The sequence below is a fragment of the Bos taurus genome, chromosome 25 (assembly GCF_002263795.3).
Source record: "Bos taurus isolate L1 Dominette 01449 registration number 42190680 breed Hereford chromosome 25, ARS-UCD2.0, whole genome shotgun sequence".
NCBI lineage: Eukaryota > Metazoa > Chordata > Mammalia > Artiodactyla > Bovidae > Bos > Bos taurus.
The window spans coordinates 28411995-28431450 of record NC_037352.1 but is presented as its reverse complement, the minus strand read 5'-3'; the positions used below and the strand labels follow the sequence as shown (position 1 = coordinate 28431450).

Below are 19456 nucleotides of genomic sequence, written 5' to 3'. Positions count from 1 at the left end.
AAGCCTCTTGATGAAAGTGAAAGAGAATGAAAAAGTTGACTTAAAATTCAACATCCAAAAACTAAGATCATGGCATCTGGTCCCATCACTTCATGGCAAACAGATGGGGAAATAATGGAAACAGTAGCAGACTTTATTTTTTGGGGCTCCAAAATCACTGCAGATGGTGACTGCAGCCATGAAATTAAAAGACGCTTACTCCTTGGAAGGAAAGTTATGACCAACCTAGATAGCATATTCAAAAGCAGAGACATTACTTTGCCAACAAAGGTCCATCTAGTCAAGGCTATGGTTTTTCCTGTGGTCATGTATGGATGTGAGAGTTGGACTGTGAAGAAAGCTGAGCACCGAAGAATTGATGCTTTTGAACTGTGGTATTGGAGAAGACTCTTTAGAGTCCCTTGGACTGCAAGGAGATCTAACCAGTCCATTCTAAAGGAGCTCAGTCTTGGGTGTTCTTTGGAAGGACTGATGCTAAAGCTGAAACTCCAATACTTTGGCCACCTCATGCGAAGAGTTGACTCATTGGAAAAGACTCTGATGCTGGGAGGGATTGGGGGCAGGAGGAGAAGGGGATGACAAAGGATGAGATGGCTGGATGGCATCACTGACTGGATGGACATGAGTTTGAGTGAACTCCGGGAGTTGGTGATGGACAGGGAGGCCTGGCGTGCTGCACTTCATGGGGTTGCAAAGAGTCGGACACGACTGAGCAACTGAACTGAACTGAAAGGTCCATCTAGTCAAAGCTATGTTTTTTTTCAGTAGTCATGTATGGGTGCGAGAGTTGGACTATAAAGAAAGCTGAGCACCAAAGAATCGATGCTTTTGAACTGTGGTGTTGGAGAAGACTCTTGAGAGTCCCTTGGACTGCAAGGAGACCCAACCAGTCCATCCTAAAGGAAATCAGTCCTGAATATTCATTGGAAGGACTGATGCTGAAGCTCCAATACTTTGGCCACCTGATGCAAAGAACTAACTCATTGGAAAAGACCCTGATGCTGGGAAAGACTGAAGGTAGGAGGAGAAGGGGACAATAGAGGATGAGATGGTTGGATGGCATCACCGACTCGATGGACATAAGTTTGAGTAAGCTCCGGGAGTTGGTGATGGACAGGGAAGCCTGGTGTGCTCCTGTCCGTGTGGTCACAAGGAGTCAGACATGACTGAATGACTAATCTGAACTCAACTTAGGGATGAATGAGAGATAGAACACAGCGATTTCACTGATTGAAGGAGGAATTCGGGTTCATTAAAAAAGAAAACTTTAGATTATAACCATTGATAAAAACTGAGTGAAGTTAGAAAATCTTACTGCCTAGCTGAATGCCCACAGTAAACAACCATCGATTTGAACATTTCAGATTACTTTCTGCCAAGAGCCAAAAAGATAGAAAACACATCTTCTAATACTATAGGTTTCACAGTAGGATTTGCTGCAGTTATTAAAATGAGACAGATTTTCAAAAAAGTAATTAAGCCCAGAATGAAGTAAGAAGCATTAACAAATAGTCACCACCATCTAAAAAACTGGAAACTAAAGGAGTTCTCATTCTTAGTGAAAATATAATGAATCAGAGCACCTTTAAGCCCATGTGCAGACCTGTCTACTGCCCACCACACCTTCAAAAATACACTTGTTTTCTACTACTGTAAAGAAAAACTGTTTTCAGTATTCTGAAGAGTGTCAGTGTACAAGTATCAACCGGTTCAAATTTGAAAACCTTTCGAGAAAATTTATTGTTGATTAAATAAAGAGATGTTTTGCTGACATGGTAACATTTTGTCAAGGCAATTCATTAAGGTATGCAAAAAGCATCCTTTGTGAGAATTACAAGGGCGAGGAAGATACTCTATAAAAGCTGTTTTTAAGGGTGAATGAATGGCAGCTGCTGTATTTCGGGGGTCACCCCCACCCTCTTAGGCATTCTCCCCCCTACTCAGGATTCACTTATTCACAGACATGCTCTGTTCTTTGTCCCTGCAATCCTGTATCTGTCCTTCCCCTGCAAGGCAATATATACACTTTAAAACGCTTTGTCTCTTATGCCACAGGTACCTGAAGACAAACCATCTGAGATGCCTACTGATTAAAGCAAGCACAAGGTTACCAACCAGGGACACCTTTCTGCACAGGACACACCATCCAACAGGCCAGGCAGACAACAAAGACTACGTGCTCGCTGAGCTCACCTAACATGTGTTATTAACGGGCAGAAAGGCGGCCTCATGATTTATTCATCTCTTATTTCCATTTAAAGTGCATTTACAAAAAGGCTCCTGTCAGAAAAATCACGATCAAAACTCAGGTTGTCACTCTGTATCAAGGACATCTCGGGATGGAAAAAGGCATGTCTACTCCTCGGGGCTGCTTCCACCCATACAAACTGCCTGGCACACAATTTATTCGGGGAGCTTCCTAGATGTCCAGGAAACACACATCCTCGGCTATCACCCCATTATTTAAGGATTCAACTGCTTCTTTAAGCACCAAATAAAAACATACTGATTACACTAAAGAGGTTAAATTACTGGTGTTTGCCTGCTTCTGATATGACTGTCTAGGATGGCTAATTTTACGTGTCAACTTGGCTGGGCCATGGTGCCCAGTTTGGTCAAATGTTATTCTGGATGTTGGATGGTGAAGATGTCTTCCGGATGAAATTAACATTTAGGTCAGTGGACTTTGGGTAAAGCAGACTGCCCTTTATAGTGCAGATGAGCCTCATCAAATCAACTGAAAGCCTCAAAGAACAAAGGCTGACAGCCCTCAAGCAAGAAGGAATTCTGCAAGCAGACAGCCTCTGGATTTGAACTGCAATTCTTCCTTAAATCTCTAGCATGCTGGTCCACTCCATCAGATTATTTTTATCTTTTTGATTGACCAAGCCTGTACAATTCCATGATCCAATTCTTTAAGCCAATCTCACTCTATCAATCTCTCTCTCTCTTTCTTCCTCTAAACACACCCACACAGCATCCTGATGACTCTTTCTCTGGAGAATTCTGACTAGTAACTAAGTATCCAAAAGAAAGTAAGACTTTGCCTTGAAATATACTTAAAAGGCATATGGTTTATTTGAGGGTCATGATCAATAATATTAACGAAATCAACAAAGAGTCTAAGAAAAGCTAGTAAATTCCTGATGTGGAGACTTACTAGTTTTTTACTACACAGTTTCATTTAATTTTCCAAAAGGCTGGTAAGAGACACTGCTTTTTCCAAATAAGAAAATGACTTGTTTCCAAAAAAAAAAAATTCTTGAGACTAAAAACCAAGATGAAATGTTAAAATATTTATTAGCATCTCTGCAGATGTACAAGTTGGCACATACATATGTACATATATATGTATAGGGCAATTTTCCTTAGAAAACTCATAAAGATAATATAAATTTATAAATTACTTTTATAAAAATACCTTTATAAATTATTATTGCTCTTGAATCATTATTTGCATTACTTTCCCAATTTCTCCTAGGAAGTCAGAATAGTAGTAAGAAACACCATGGTAAAAAATAAGAAATAGATTTGGTCTTTGCTCTGGTTCCTGGCACAAAGCTCCTATAACCCCTGGGATTTCCTGAGTGGTGGGAGTACCTTTTGTCATTCATAAAGATCCCTTTCCGGACTTCCCTATTGGTCCAGCAGTTAAGACTCCATGCTTCAACTGCTGGGGACTCAGGGAACTAACATCCCATATGCCAGGCAGCACAGCCAAAAAATAAATAAGGAGCCCTTTTAAGTACACCTAAGTACATTTATGCAAATGGGGTGGCATAGGGTAGGACTCCTAAATGGCCTCAGGATGGGGCTGGTCACCATAAAGACCAAGTGTTCAAAGGATTAGAATTTTCAATCACACCCATGGACCGGTGAGAAAGGGAAAGGGAACTGACAAAATAAGCTCTATAAAAACCCTTGAACAAGATTTGATGTGCTTCTGGGTTGGTGGATGTATCCATGTGCTAGGAGGGTGGTGCACCCCAGTTCCATGGGGACAGAAGCTCCTGGCCTCAGGACCCTTCCAGACCGACCCTATACTTCTCCATCTGGCTGTTCACCTGTGGTCTCTATAATATCCTTTATACCAAACTGGTAAACATAAGTAGATGCTTCTCTGTTCTGCGAGCCACTCTAACAAACTAACAGAATCTGAGGAGTTCGTGGGAACTTCCGATTTACAGTTGATCAGAAACACAGGTAACATCCCAGGCTTTCCACTGGCATCTGAAGTGGGGTGCAATCTTACAGGACTGAACCCCTAACCTGTGGGTCTGCTGTTATCTCCAGACAGTGCCAGGACTGAATTACATTTGTTGAACACCCAGGCAGTGTCTACTGAGACCTGGAGAACTGCTTGGTGAAAGAAAAGCATCAGAAACAGTGTGATCTCAAGCAGTAGTGACCTGGCAGAACAAACTTCTCTGCGTGAAAGGACTACCTGATCTTCAAAATGCTAATTACTGGGGTTTATAAAGACTCCCATTTACGATGCAAGAGTGCCGATGCCAAACCCACCTTGGCTGGAGTTCACCTTTTTTGTTGTATATGAAAGGAAAGGAGAATAAAGGAGACAGGACTGACAAGGGATGGGTGGAGACAAGAGACATGCACATTTAACAGGGAACCTAACACATTTCAGTCGATCACCTGCAATTGTCTTTAAAAAGCCATTATTTTATTGGGTTGGCCAAAAAGTTTGTTCAGGTTTTTCCTTAAGCTGCTATGGGAAAGCCCAAAGAACTTTTTGGCCAACCTAATACCAGTCCTCCATATCTATCTACAGTGGTGGGTCTCAAAGTATAGTTTCCAGTTCAACAACAGGGTTATCAGAAAATGTGTAAGTGATGTATATTCTAGCTCCCTCCCTCAGACTTTCTGAATCAATCCCTGGGGAAGGAGATTGGGAATCTCTATTTTAATGATCAATTCTGATGCACACTAAAGCTTAAGAACCAGCCATCTCCAGTAGAGTCAAATACCTTGAACTGTGAGACACAGCTAGATCAGGAAATTCTAGACACTGAGTAGCAGAATTCTATACATCACTGTGGATCATGTGGAGGAAATCTGATTAAAATTAACCCTCCATTTTTGTACAGCATTTATTCAAAAATGCCTTCCTAATACTATCTAACTGGTATTACTTATCACTTGAATGATCTAAAATTATCAGTCGAATCACAAGGTTGCTTTGTATCCAACACAGCACAATAGCAAAAGTTTTTAGGAGGAATGATGATACATTCCCTGCCAAAATTTACAAGCTGAATGCACTATATTAAAAATAGCTAAGCTCTGAATTAATTTTTTAGTTCCCCCATCATACGATATATATAAAGTTATCAGTGAAAACTACAAAGGCCAAAGTATATATAGTATTTCTACAAAGTTTTCGATTTCCTACACAAGAATTTGCCAGCAGGGACAACATTCTGCCAAAGGAGGCAATTCCTCTGCCAATTTAATTCAGGCTATTAGCATTCCTTTGTAGAGGGAAGATAAATACCTTTAAACTGCTTGATCATGTTCTGATGGTTTTCAATGGCTTCCTTCAAGATCATTTCAGGTTGGTCCATTTTCCACCGCCATTCAGTACCCACTGGATTGGTGTGGTGCCTAGGAAAAAGAGAGGCAAAAGTTCTTTAGAACTCTGTTAACTCTCAGCTAGTCACCCACTATGAGGGAGTCCATATAATTATAAAATCCAGGTTGGTTTTCTCCTAAAAGCTCAGCTATCTACAGCTATATTTCACAACTTATTTTGAGTCATGACATCTAGGACAGAAAGACAGATGGACAAGGGAAATGCTTGGCCAAGACTGAAGCTTAATCAGAACAATACAACATGTACCCCTCTCTCCCAGCCACACACCACCAGGCTAACAAGCATCCAGCAATGACCACCAGTACAATACTGTTTCAAGACTCTCTCCGAGAGGCAATGGGAAGACCTAAAGCTTAGGATGGATCAGACACGGAGGGAAAAACCTCCAGCAAACCCCAGGCAACACTCAAGGTATCTCTAAAGGACACCAGAAAGGAAAGGGATGCCAATTTCCACACGCAAAGAACATTCATCTCAGTCTCTCACAATGTTGGACTTCGGAAAAAAAAAAAAATAAGAGGCATACAAAAAAGCAAGAAAACAATACATTTCCAAGAGACAAAGCAATCAATAGGACCAAACTCTTCTGACACAAGGGGTGAAAGTATCTGACAGGTTATGTTTTTAGAACTCTGATTACTGTACGTTACAAGTCCTAATAGAAAGAGGTAAACAACACGCAAGACCAAATGGGTAAATTCAGCACGGGGAGGAAAGCTATAATCAAACAGAAACACTAAACACGAAAAAAATAGGACTTCGACAGGCTCAACAGTAAACTACAACAGCTACGGAAAGAGGTAAAAAAAAAAAACTTGGAGAGAACAAATTAAGCCAACTAAAACACACATAAAAATTTAAGTGGGGAAAAAAAAAGACACAGCATCCAAGAGCTGTGGGACAATTATCAAAAGGTCCAAAATACACATAATTGGAATCCCAGAGCCAAAATACAGTAATTAAAATCCCAGAAGGGAAACACAAAATAAAGTAGAGAAAGATGTCGGAAAAATACGGCCAACAATTTCCCAAAGTTAATGAGAAACAATTAACCACAGATCCAAGAAGCTTGCAGAACAACCAGAATATTTAAAGACAGTGTAAAAATACAGTATCTAAGCTAATGAAAACAAAAGAAAATCAGAAAATCTTCAAGTAAGAGAAAAAGGGCACATTACTTAAGGACACAGATTGGTATTATTTCTGACAACTCATTGGAAAACAGCAAGCCAGATGACACTATAATGACACCTGAGAGAATGCTTAAAGGAAATAAACTTGTCAACTCAGAATTCTATACCCAGTGCAAATATCTTTCCAAAAATGGAGTAAGAAAGACTTTTGCAGACAAAAATCTGAGAGTTTTCCTTGTTGGCAAACCTATACTACAGAGTATATTAAAGGGAATCACTCAGGCAAAAGAAATAGACACCAGATAGTAACTTAAGATTACTCAAAGAAATGATAAGCGCTGAAAAAAGAAAATAAAATATGGAAAGATAAAGTTTATTTTCCTTTTAATTACTCTAAAAACAACTGACAGTACAACTAAAACAGAGTACTGATATACTGTGTTTACAGCTTATATAAAAGTAAAATTTATGCCAACAGCAGCCCAAAAATATAATAGAAACAGCAAATATACTGTTGTGAAGCTCTTATGCTATACATCCCTAGACCACCGCACACATGACTTTTCAACCTCAGCACAGCTGACATTTTGAACTCAATAACTCTTTGCTGTGAAGGGCTGTCCTATATGTCACAGAGTGTTTAAGAGCATCCCTGGCCCCTGCCCACTACACGCCAGCAGCACCTCCTTCCATTACAACAATCAAAAATGTCTCCAGACATGGTCAAATGCCCTAAGGTTCCCCTCGGGATGAAAAATAGAAATTTTGCCCCAGTTGAGAACCAATAATTTAACAGAATGTCTGAAAAGATATTTTTCAGTTTTTGTTTTTGTTTCTTCACTATATCCCTAGATAACTAGAAAAGGGAAACCATGTAAAAGAACTTATGATGGGATGATGATGATATTAGATTCTTTTTTTTAGGCCTTTTTTAAAATATTATCTGTCAATCAAAGTAGGTATAAGATAAAACAATAATGGCTGAGATTTGCATCGAAATAGTGAGGACTAGGGTAGGTAAATGGAACATGACTAGAAATGTGTTAACAAATGTACATAGAGATTCATTATACTATTCACTCTATTTTTGTTCAAAACATATCCATAATAAAAGTTAGAAGTACTCCCTAATATGATATGCTAAAAGGTTATATCACTTCTATGGGTTTTTGTCCCAAAATCCAAATATACCTAACTAATGCAAAGAAACGGAGAAGGCAGTGGCACCCCACTCCAGTACTTTTGCCTAGAAAATCCCATGGACGGAGAAGCCTGGTAGGCTGCAGTCCATGGGGTCGCTGAAGTTGGACACGACTGAGTGACTTCACTTTCACTTTTCACTTTCCTGCATTGGAGAAGGAAATGGCAACCCACTCCAGTGTTCTTGCCTGGAGAATCCCAGGGACGGGGGAGCCTGGTGGGCTGCCATCTATGGGGTCGCACAGAGTCGGACACAACCGAAGCGACTTAGCAAGCAAGCAAGCAACGCAAAAAAATAGAGGAAAACAACAGAATGGGAAAGACTAGAGATCTCTTCAAGAAAATTAGAGATACCAAGGGGACATTTCATGCAAAGATGGGCTCGATAAAGGACAGAAATGGTATGGACCTAACAGAAGCAGAAGATATTAAGAAGAGATGGCAAGAATACACAGAAGAACTGTACAAAAAAGATCTTCATGACCAAGATAATCACAATGGTGTGATCATTCACCTAGAGCCAGACATCCTGGACTGTGAAGTCAAGTGGGCCTTAGAAAGCATCACTACAAACAAAGCTAGTGGAGGTGATGGCATTCCAGTTGAGCTATTCCAAATCCTGAAAGATGATGCTGTGAAAGTGCGGCACTCAATATGCCAGCAAATTTGGAAAACTCAGCAGTGGGCACAGGACTGGAAAAGGTCAGTTTTCATTCCAATCCCAAAGAAAGGCAATGCCAAAGAATGCTCAAACTACCACACAATTGCACTCATCTCACACGCTGGTAAAGTAATGCTCAAAATTCTCCAAGCCAGACTTCAGCAATATGTGAACTGTGAACTACCAGATATTCAAGGTGGTTTTAGAAAAGGCAGAGGAACCAGAGATCAAATTGCCAACATCCACCTGACCATCGAAAAAGCAAGAGAGTTCCAGAAAAACATCTATTTCTGCTTTATTGACTATGCCAAAGCCTTTGACTGTGTGGATCACAATAAACTGTGGAAAATTCTGAAAGAAATGGGAATACCAGACCATCTGACCTGCCTCTTGAGAAATCTGTATGCAGGTCAGGAAGCAACAGTTAGAACTGGACATGGAACAACAGACTGGTTCCAAATAGGGAAAGGAGTACGTCAAGGCTGTATATTGTCACCCTGATTATTTAACTTATATGCAGAGTACATCATGAGAAACGCTGGGCTGGAAGAAGCACAAGCTGGAATCAAGATTGCCAGGAGAAATATCAATAACCTCAGATATGCAGATGACACCACCCTTATGGCAGAAAGTGAAGAGGAACTCAAAAGCCTCTTGATGAAAGTGAAAGAGGAGAGTGAAAAAGTTGGCTTAAAGCTCAACATTCAGAAAATGAAGATCATGGCATCTGGTCCCATCACTTCATGGGAAATAGATGGGGAAACAGTGGAAACTGTGTCAGACTTTATTTTTTTGGACTCCAAAATCACTGCAAATGGTGACTGCAGCTATGAAATTAAAAGACGCTTATTCCTTAGAAGAAAAGTTATGACCAACCTAGATAGCATATTCAAAAGCAGAGACATTACTTTGCCAACAAAGGTTCATCTAGTCAAGGCTATGGTTTTTCCTGTGGTCATGTATGGATGTGAGAGTTGGACTGTGAAGAAAGCTGAGCACCGAAGAATTGATGCTTTTGAACTGTGGTGTTGGAGAAGACTCTTGAGAGTCCCTTGGACTGCAAGGAGATCCAACCAGTCCATTCTAAAGGAGATCAGCCCTGGGATTTCTTTGGAAGGAATGATGCTAAAGCTGAAACTCCAGTACTTTGGCCACCTCATGCGAAGAGCTGACTCATTGGAAAAGACTCTGATGCTGGGAGGGATTGGGGGCAGGAGGAGAAGGGGATGACAGAGGATGAGATGGCTGGATGGCATCACCGACTTGATGGACGTGAGTCTCAAGTGAACTCCGGGAGTTGGTGATGGACAGGGAGGCCTGGCATGCTGCGATTCATGGGGTCGCAAAGAGCTGGACACGACTGAGCGACTGAACTGAACTGAACTGAACTGAATACTCTTCAAAAGTGTAAAGGTCATTATAGACAAGGAAAGACTAAAGAACTGGAGATAACTAAAGAGACATCACACCTAAAACCTAAATTTGATGTAGGATCCTGAATTGAATCTAGTGGGAAAACCAATGAAAGTCAGTTTTCAATTTGATTAATAACACTGCATCAATGTTAATTTCTTGATTTTGATAGTTGTTCCATGGTTAAGTAAGGTCTGAACATTAAAAGAAGTTGGAAAATGTCTTTGGAAATCTTCTGTAAACTAAAATTGTTTCAAAATAAAAAGCTTATGTATATAAAATTCTAATGACAGAGAATGAGTCTTTTATATTTAAAAAATAAAAACAGGATATCAAACAGAAAGTAGAAAATGCTGTATTTTTAAAAATGAAAGACTGTGGGAGAAAAAGAACAGAAAGCAAATACTACAAAGCATTAAAAGTGTTTTCCCTGGATGCTTGAATTGTTGCTTTTCTTTATAATTTTTAATGGTTTTTAAAATTTTCTATGTAAGTCTAGATTACTTTTATGATTCAATGAAACTTTTTTTTAAAAAAAGGATGAAATAATGAGAACCTAAAATACAATCAACTGAATTAGCTACATAAACAGATATAGTGAGTTACAGAAAGCAGAGATTTTTGATCTAAACCAATCTATACCACTGAATAGCTAATGACACCACTATCAACATAGGAAAGAGCAGGTTAACGGGATAATAAACTCCTAGGATTTTTCAGCCTCAGCACAACGTTACATATTTGATCACCATGGCCTTTCATTTTTACTTACCGCCAACAGAAGACACATTTATTTGCACATGCCAAGCTCGGGGTAGTTTCCATGCAACGATGGCTTTCAATGCCATAGAATGTATGTTTATAGCAACCTCCTCTCCCTCGGAGCATGGACTGTGAACATAAAAAACAAATGATAATTTGAACAAGATCCTCAAAGCAAGGAAACAAAATACCAGGGCATTATTTTAAAGAAGAAACCAAGTGTTTCAGGAGTATAAGTACCCCTTACCAGTTATCTGCATGAGACAGAAAACTAACATTATAGCATTAAATTGTTTTGATGGTGTTCGGATTTAGATAACGCTCTGGGTTTTCTAAACCCTAATGAGATAAACCTATGATTCATTAATTTTGAAAGCTCCACAGGGAGGACCATGGATACTTTCATTTTCAAATCCATTCACCTGCTTCAAATATTAGTACAATAATATATAATGCCAAAGGAGAAATAAGGCTCCCAGAAAAGGGGGAAGTAGCATTCACCTGAAAGAATTATCTCCATATTGAATAAGGAGGGTGAGTAAAGGAATGAAACCTGGAGCACATTCTATGTCAACCCAACAGTAGAATTTGAACATAGAGGGGAGTTGAGACTGTTGAGGGGACAAGCAGCATGTATACAAGAAATAGATTATTCCAGAAAAGAATACAATGCTATTGATAAAACCACTGTAAGAATGGCAACTTGAAGAAATACTGCAGATCAACTCAGGGTTGGGATCACAAGATACCATGGAGCTCCTTGTGGCAAGCATTAGAAAGATCCATCCAGAAACTCTGTTAGATGGGCTTGATTCAATAAAAAGTGAAACCTGTAAGGAGGTTATGCAAAAAAGGACCTGGTGACTTTGCTCTAACATTGGCGGAGGAAAGGCAAAGGGAACTGAAGAGGTATGGTCCCAATTAGAGGGACAAACGGGAAGTTGTCCAAGATAACTGAGATTTTGAGCTCAGTGACTGAAATATTATGGAATTAACAATAGGAACAATGAACGAGGAAACATAGCTGGCAAGCCTTTATACATATGGATCAGTGTACATTATATATCAGTGTAATGATATTACAGTGCTGCCCACATAAAATCTACCAGCTAACAAGCTGGTATGTTGGTTTATTTGGTCAACTATGTCAGTTGACCAAAAAGTCTTATCTTTTGTCCTGATAAAAGAGGTCCCCCTGTCCGTTTCACTTAATCCTTTCACTAAAAAAAAAAAAAAGGAGTGAAGGGAAAATGCTGTTCAGGATAACTGTTTCTACAAACGCTCTTCCAAGTTCCCAAGAAAATATTCAAGAAGGCAAACAAAATATTCACATCTTCCAAAGTAGCCCTGAAAACTAAAATGTCCACCATATGCAAAAGTTACAGAGTAATTACCACTAAATATTATGGCAATAGAGAAACAAAGTTGAAGCCCTGTGTATTTTATTATTTACCAATCAGTTAATGTACTTTAAGCACACTGTGTGTTGAATGTACAATGACTAATAAGACAGAGCCCCTACCCACGGAGGGGCTAGTTGGAGGAAATGGCAAGCAAGCAAGAACCACTCTGCCAATCTTTATCATTTGATTGATATATTTAGGATATTTACATTTGAAGTAATTACTTATGCACTAAAATAGCCTACCATTTTATTATTTGTTTCCTGCGTATTCCCTCTGATTCTCATTCCTGTTATTCTTTTGATTTCCTGCAGATTCCTTAGACATTTTTAGGATTCCATCTTTATTTTTTATTTTTGATTTTATCTCTATGTACAGTGTTTGTGGGCTTTCCTCATAGCCCCTCCCTCAGAGCACAGTTGGTAAACAATCTGCCTGCAATGCTGGAGACTCAGGTTTGATTCCTGGGTTGGGAAGATCCCCTGGAGAAGGAAATGGCAACCCACTCTATTCTTGCCTGGAGAATCCTATGGACAGAGGAGCCTGGCGGGCTACAGTCCATGGGGTCGCAAGAGTCGGACACAACTGAGTGACTTTCACTGAGATAGTGTTTGTAGTGGTTGTTCTGAGTATAAAAATATACATACATGACCCACCAAGTCTACTAGTAAAAAAATTTTACCAGCTTCAAGTGAAATGTGGAAACACCACTTCCATTCAGATCCCTTTCATTTTCTCTTTTAAATTATATATCATTGTCCTGAGTATCACATGGTGTTAAAACTTTTGTTTCAGGACTTCCCTGGTGGCCCAGTGGCTAAGACTCCAAGCTCCCAGTGCAGGGGGCCCAGGTCCGATCCCTGGTCAGGGAACCAGATCCCACATGCTACAACTAAAAATTTGCATGCCTCAACTAAAGGTTCTGTATGCTGCAATGAAGACTAAAGATTCCACCTGCCGCAACTAAGACTCAGTGTAGCCAAATAAAAATAAATAAATAAATTTTTAAATATTCTGCTTCAATCATCAAATATGATTATAAAAATTATGAGGAAAATGATCATAACTACTGTATGTACTCATATTTCTAGTCTTTTCATCATTCTGCTTTGCTTTCTCATGCTTTAAGAATCTTTCTTTCATCACTTCATTAGGTTTGAATAGCTTCTTTAACTGATCTTTAAGGCAGATTTGCTAGAAACAGACTCAGTTTTTTTTTTAATCTGATAATGTGTTTAAAGTTAATCTTCATTTTGGAGGATAGTTTTGCCAGACACAGAAATCATGATTGACAGGTATTTTCTTTCAACGCTTGAACAACATGAGCCACTTCTCTCTGGCCTCCATGATTTCAAATGAGAGATCTGATGTCAAACTGATGTTAGTTCACTGTTTATCTGTAGCATTCAAGATCTTTTTCTTCTTTAGCTTTCAGATCATTAATTGTAAGGTTATCTTCATGTGGATTTCCTTGGTTCTATCCTATTTGGAGTTTATTCTCTCTGCTATTCAGGTTGGGTAAATTCTATTGACTTGCCCTGGTCACAAATCATTCTGTTAATTGGTAAGGTCCCTGGCTCTACCCTCTGTCATCTCCACTCTATTACTGCACCCATTCAGTGAGTTTTTACTTCTGCTACTGTATTTTTTCAACTGTATAATTCCCTCTTGGTTCCTTTTATAACTTGCATTTCTCTGCTGAGATTTTTTATTTTTTCATTTGTTTCAAGAGACTTTGTAAGTGATTGCTGAAGCATTTTTATGACAGCTGCTTTAAAATCCTTGTCAGATGACTCCACCATCTGATTCATCTGGTGTTGGTGTCAGTTCATTATCTTTTTTTGCTCAAGTTGTGATTTTCATGGTTCTTGGAATGACAGGTGATTTTTTTCACTGCATCCTAGACATTTTGTCTACTATGTTAGGAGGCTCTAAATTCTGTTTCATTCTTTCATTTTAGCAGCAGGCACTTGGTTTAGGTTGAGCTTGCAGGTCCTGGACTATTTTGTATGCTGTGGCTCCAATGGCAGTTTAATTTTCAGAGGCTTTGCAATGTAATTTTGCTTGGGCTCCCACTGATCTTGGCCGGTACCATTAGAGGGGGTGAAAGAGGTTTCACATGGAGGAGGGGAATCTCAGGCCAGCAGGGTTCCCATACAGGTGGCTTATTTGGCAGAGTTGCTCTGGCCAAGGGGCCTGGGTAGCCCCAGTAACTCTGAACGGGAGAGGGGAGTCTCAGAACAAGAATAAAGAGGCTTGGCTTCCCTAGACAGGACACTTCTTGTGGAGGGGACTGCCACCCAACCACCATGCTATGTCTCAGTGAAGGAAAGGAGTCTTGGGCCCAGCAGGCACAGAGAACATGTCACAGGCCAGGTTGATTACTGCAGGAGTAAAGTGGTAAGAAGAGGGTCTCTCTCTTTTCATTTTTACTTGACCATCTGATATCTTTTACCAGGAGGGGGAAATTCATGGTCCCACAGGGAAGAAGAGCATTTGTCCCAGCTGCTTATTATTGGTGGGGCTCACCAGAATCTGTTAGAGGGACTCCATTGCATACCAGGGAAGAACAAACCTAACCGAGTGGGCTTCTGTTGCTAGATTTAAGGCTTAGTAAACACAGAGTCTGGGTAAAATTTCAGTCTTCCATTTTTGACAGGGGATGAAGAGTTCAATGCAGTGTTCAATATACTGCAGCCCATGGGCCAAAGTCAGGCTACTGCCTGTCTCTGTAGGTAAGGTTTTGTTGGAATACTGTCACCCACATTTGTTTACTTATATCTATGGTTGAAAAGTGGAGAGTGAAAAAGTTGACTTAAAATTCAACATTCAGAAAACGAAGATCATGGCATCTGGTCCCATCACTTCATGGGAAATAGATGGGGAAACAGTGGAAACAGTGTCAGACTTTATTTTTCTGGGCTCCAAAATCACTGCAGATGGTGACTGCAGCCATGAAATTAAAAGACGCTTACTCCTTGGAAGGAAAATTATGACCAACCTAGATAGCATATTCAAAAGCAGAGACATTACTTGGCCAACAAAGGTCCATCTAGTCAAGGCTACGGTTTTTCCTGTGGTCATGTATGGATGTGAGAGTTGGACTATGAAGAAGGCTGAGCGCCAAAGAATTGATGCTTTTGAACTGTGGTGTTGGAGAAGACTCTTGAGAGTCCCTTGGACTGCAAGGAGATCCAACCAGTCCATTCTGAAGGAGATCAGCCCTGGGTGTTCTTTGGAAGGAATGATGTTAAAGCTGAAACTCCAGTACTTTGGCCACCTCATGGGAAGAGTTGACTCATTGGAAAAGACTCTGATGCTGGGAGGGATTGGGGGCAGGAAGAGAAGGGGACAACAGAGGATGAGATGGCTGGATAGCATCACTGACTCGATGGACGTGAGTTTGAGTGAACTCCGGGAGTTGGTGATGGACAGGGAGGCCTGGCGTGCTGTGATTCATGGAGTCGCAAAGAGTCGGAAACGACTGAACGACTGAACTGAACTGATGGTTGCTTTGGGGCTACAATGGCATAGCTGAAAAGCTGCAACAAGATCATATGACCCACAAACCTTTAAAAGTCACCATCTGGCCCTTTAAGAAAAGGTTTGCTAACCCCTGATTTAGAGATTTATTCCATACTACAGAACAAAATAAATTCTAAACTGGTTAAGCAAACTGTTAAAAAAAAAAAAAAGTACAAACAGGAGGAGGACTTAGGGAGGACAGAGGAGCAGGAAGCATCAGGAATCTGTCTCCCGACCTGGTCATGAATCTCAATCTGCCTGTTGTTCCTTTGTCTTTGATCTGGGAGTCCTGGGTCCTCCGCCAGCATCTATGAAACTCTACCAGGTGAATACGTTGGCTTGTAAGGAGGCTGAACAAGGAGACTCTCCACAGTTCTTGACAGTTAATACTAGCCCCTGGTCCCTTTGAGCTCCTCATGTCACAGAAACAAAAATTTTCTCAGGAACCAAGGGGACCTCCAAGACATCTGTTTGTGCGTGTGTTCTCAGTCGTGTCTCACTCTTTGTGATCCCATGGATTGTAGCCCACCAAGCTCCTCTGTCTGTGGGATTTTTCAGGCAAGAATACTGGAACAGGTTGCCATTTCCTCCTCCAGGGGTTCTTCCCAACCCAGGGATCAAACTCATGTATCCTGTGTCTCCTGAATTGCAGGTGGATTCTTTACCCCTGAGCCACCTGCTGCTGCTGCTGCTGCTGCTAACTCGCTTCAGTCGTGTCTGACTCTGTGCGACCCCATATAAGGCAGCCCACCAGGCTCCCCCGTCCCTGGGTTTCTCCAGGCAAAAATCACTGGAGTGGGTTGCCATTTCCTTCTCCAATGCGTGGAAGTGAAGTCGCTCAGTCGTGTCCGACTCTTAGCGACCCCATAGACGGCAGCCTACCAGGCTCCTCTGCCTATGGGATTTTCCAGGCAAGAGTACTGGAGTGGGTTGCCATTTGGGAAGCCCTTAATATTCTCCCTTATAGTCGGAGAAGTTAAGAGAAGATTACAGGAGGAGCCATTAGTGGCTCAGACTCTTCACTGACAGAATCACTCCCCTTTGCAAAGAAGCATCATAATGAGATAGTGATACAGCACAAAGGAAATGTGGCCTGCCTCATGGAGGAAGTTAGAAATACCAACTATGACCAAGTGACCAAGTACAAATATGACCAGTTACAAATATACATACTGTCTTCCTTGCTTGGATATTATCTTTCCTCCCCTCCAACTATTTTATGTAAGACAGGTCAGTGGTGGTCAGCCTTATAATGTCATCCTTAGGCAGAGGATCTCAAAAGAGAGTGAAGGGAGAGAATGAATACATCCTCCCTTGCATGAGTAATAATTACAACAGTTTAGGGAGAAGCAAATGTTTTGTTTTTATTATGGTTTAAAAATGTAAATACAGGTAGAAGGGGGTGTACAGATGCTAAGCATCTAAAGAGGTGCTATTAATACTGAGTCCTGTGCCTCCCCTTATAAGTAGGGGCTAAGAAGCCCCAATACCATATTTCTAAGATTCCCTTGTCTGAGGGGTTCTGATTTAGACTCCACCAGTGAGAGGCACTTATGCCAAGACTTAGATGGCGAGAAAGGAAAAATCGTTATTCTTCGCTGGCAGCAGCTGGCAGACACAAGGGCGTACAACAAACACAGAGTCCGAAGCGGCTTCAAGCGAGCTCCTGGGACACATTCGCTTTAATGTTGCCAGCGTTTCAGGTCACTTCCAGCAGTGTCCTGCGAGCCCAGCACTTCTCGACTTTCTCCGAGCAAGGAGCAGTTCTCTCTGACCTTCATTACCCCAGGCCTTTCAATGGCTTTGTAAGCATTCAGTTAATTTACTTTATTAAATCTGTTCTTGTGAAAATACCCAGGGTGGTTTCTGTTTTCCTGACTGGGACAGATGGGGAGGATTCAGCCAGGTAGAGATCAGAGGTGGGAAGGGAGGCAGCACAGGATGTATGAAGGTTAAAACAGAAAACAAAGCTAATCTAGTAGATCAGAACCATACTAGAGAGGTTCTTCCTCGGGTTTGGGGTTTTATATAATTCTGTCATCTGACAAATGTTTACTAAGTAATTACTACATACTAGGCTCTGTTTTCAGTACTGGAAAGAAAAATGAAGACTCTTAGGTTAGGGAGGAGATGAGAAGGGAAAGAGGAGACAGTTAATAAGCAAGACCTAGTTTGTTAATTGCTAACAGTGCTATGGAGAAAATGCTATGGAGAAATTCCAAGCAGTGTCAGGGGACCAGGAGAAGGCTGTTATTTTAAAAAGGTGGTCAAGGGAGAGCCTTTCTGATAGACGCTCACTGAGCAGAGATCTCAGTGAGCAGACAAGAGACCAGAAAGCCAGGGAGGAGTCTGAGTTCAGTGTATTCGGGGAACAGCAAGAAGGCTAGTAAGGTGAGATGAAGCACAGAAGATCAGACCCTTGGAGGCCTCTGTAAGGACTCAGGGTTTGGTTCTGAGAGAGATTAGAACCCCTGGGAGTTCTGAGTAAAAGAGTTACATGATCTGAGGCATCCAACTGCTGCGCAGGGAACAGCAGTGGAGACGACTGAGTGGAATCTGGAACAGCAGTTAGGAGATCACTTACAATAATAAAAGGAACATATGATAGTGACTTGGATCCAGGCATAGCCGTACAAATGCTGAAAAGTAGTTATATTCTGGATATAGTTTGAAAAGATGTGCTCACGGAATAGAGTGGGAGGGTACAAAAGCAAACAAACAGAAAAACAACAGAAGAATAGAAATGACTCCCAGGGTTCTGGCCTGAGTAACTGAAAGGACAGTGTTGTCATAAATCGCTGGAGTGAAGACCGAGGAGAACAGATTTAGGGAATTCTGCTTCTGACACATTAAGTTTAAGATGCCTATTACACATCCCAATTGATACGTTGAGTAAGAAGTAATGAAGAGCTGCCATAGGCTTCAGAGAACAGAATGGCTAAATGAGAAATGAACTTCAGAGATTAACCTGGTTAATGTCAGATAAATTGAGCAGGTAGAGGAGGGGATTCACTGGAGGTTAGAGGTAGAGGGGAAAAAAACCTAGCTGCAATGTTCAGGAGGACAACCTGAACTTCAAGGATGGCAATGAAAATGAATTAGGGCACAGGTTCTCAACGGGGTCCACACTATCTGGGGGTATTCTGGAAATTCCCTGAAATACTGTTGTTATCAAAATGGTTGGGAGGCACTACTGGCAATAAGTGAGGGGAGGGACAAGATTTTCACATCTCCTGTAATGTTTAAGATAGCCCTCCCCACCCACCCCACTCTCCCACACACACAAAGGGTCTTATTAGCCACTTCCTTTCAAATGACTCACTACACCTCTGTACTTGTGAAAAACCTGATTATAATCCTCCACGCTTAGATTCCAAGTTCATTTTACAGATAAAGTATTTTCTGAACACTCTACCGTACATTGAATTTTCCAGGAATGTAGCTACTATGGAAAATGAGGACAGAAAACACTTTCTTTGGTGCGAAGCTTTTGTAAGAAATTTCACCATTTTGAAAACCCACACCCCGGAGAATAATGCTGCTTCTAGTATTTAAGTCCCTAACACAATACGTGCATCCCATGTTATATGTGTAGGGGTCACCTACAAAAACAATACAGAAGAGATTCGAGATGCTTTGGGTGGACTTGAAACCACATATTAAGTTAACATATGAAATATTCAGACATGAAATACAGGACTCTCACAAATCAAAGCTGTTTAAGAAGTTATTGTGGTCATTTTATGTA

The 19456-nt window shown here is 40.8% G+C and overlaps 1 protein-coding gene across 4 annotated transcripts in view; it reads right to left on the bottom strand.

Moving 5' to 3' along the window:
* TYW1 (tRNA-yW synthesizing protein 1 homolog (S. cerevisiae)) overlaps window positions 1-19456 on the bottom strand; it is a 145965-nt gene that overhangs the window by 93293 nt on the left and 33216 nt on the right. For all 4 annotated transcript variants that reach the window (XM_059881376.1, NM_001192753.2, XM_024984983.2 and 1 more), the window contains 2 exons: window positions 10791-10909; window positions 5513-5622 (listed from right to left, as the gene is read on the bottom strand). In XM_059881376.1, the coding sequence (XP_059737359.1) occupies window positions 5513-5622; window positions 10791-10909 (229 nt within the window). The remainder of the gene's footprint in view (window positions 1-5512; window positions 5623-10790; window positions 10910-19456) is intronic.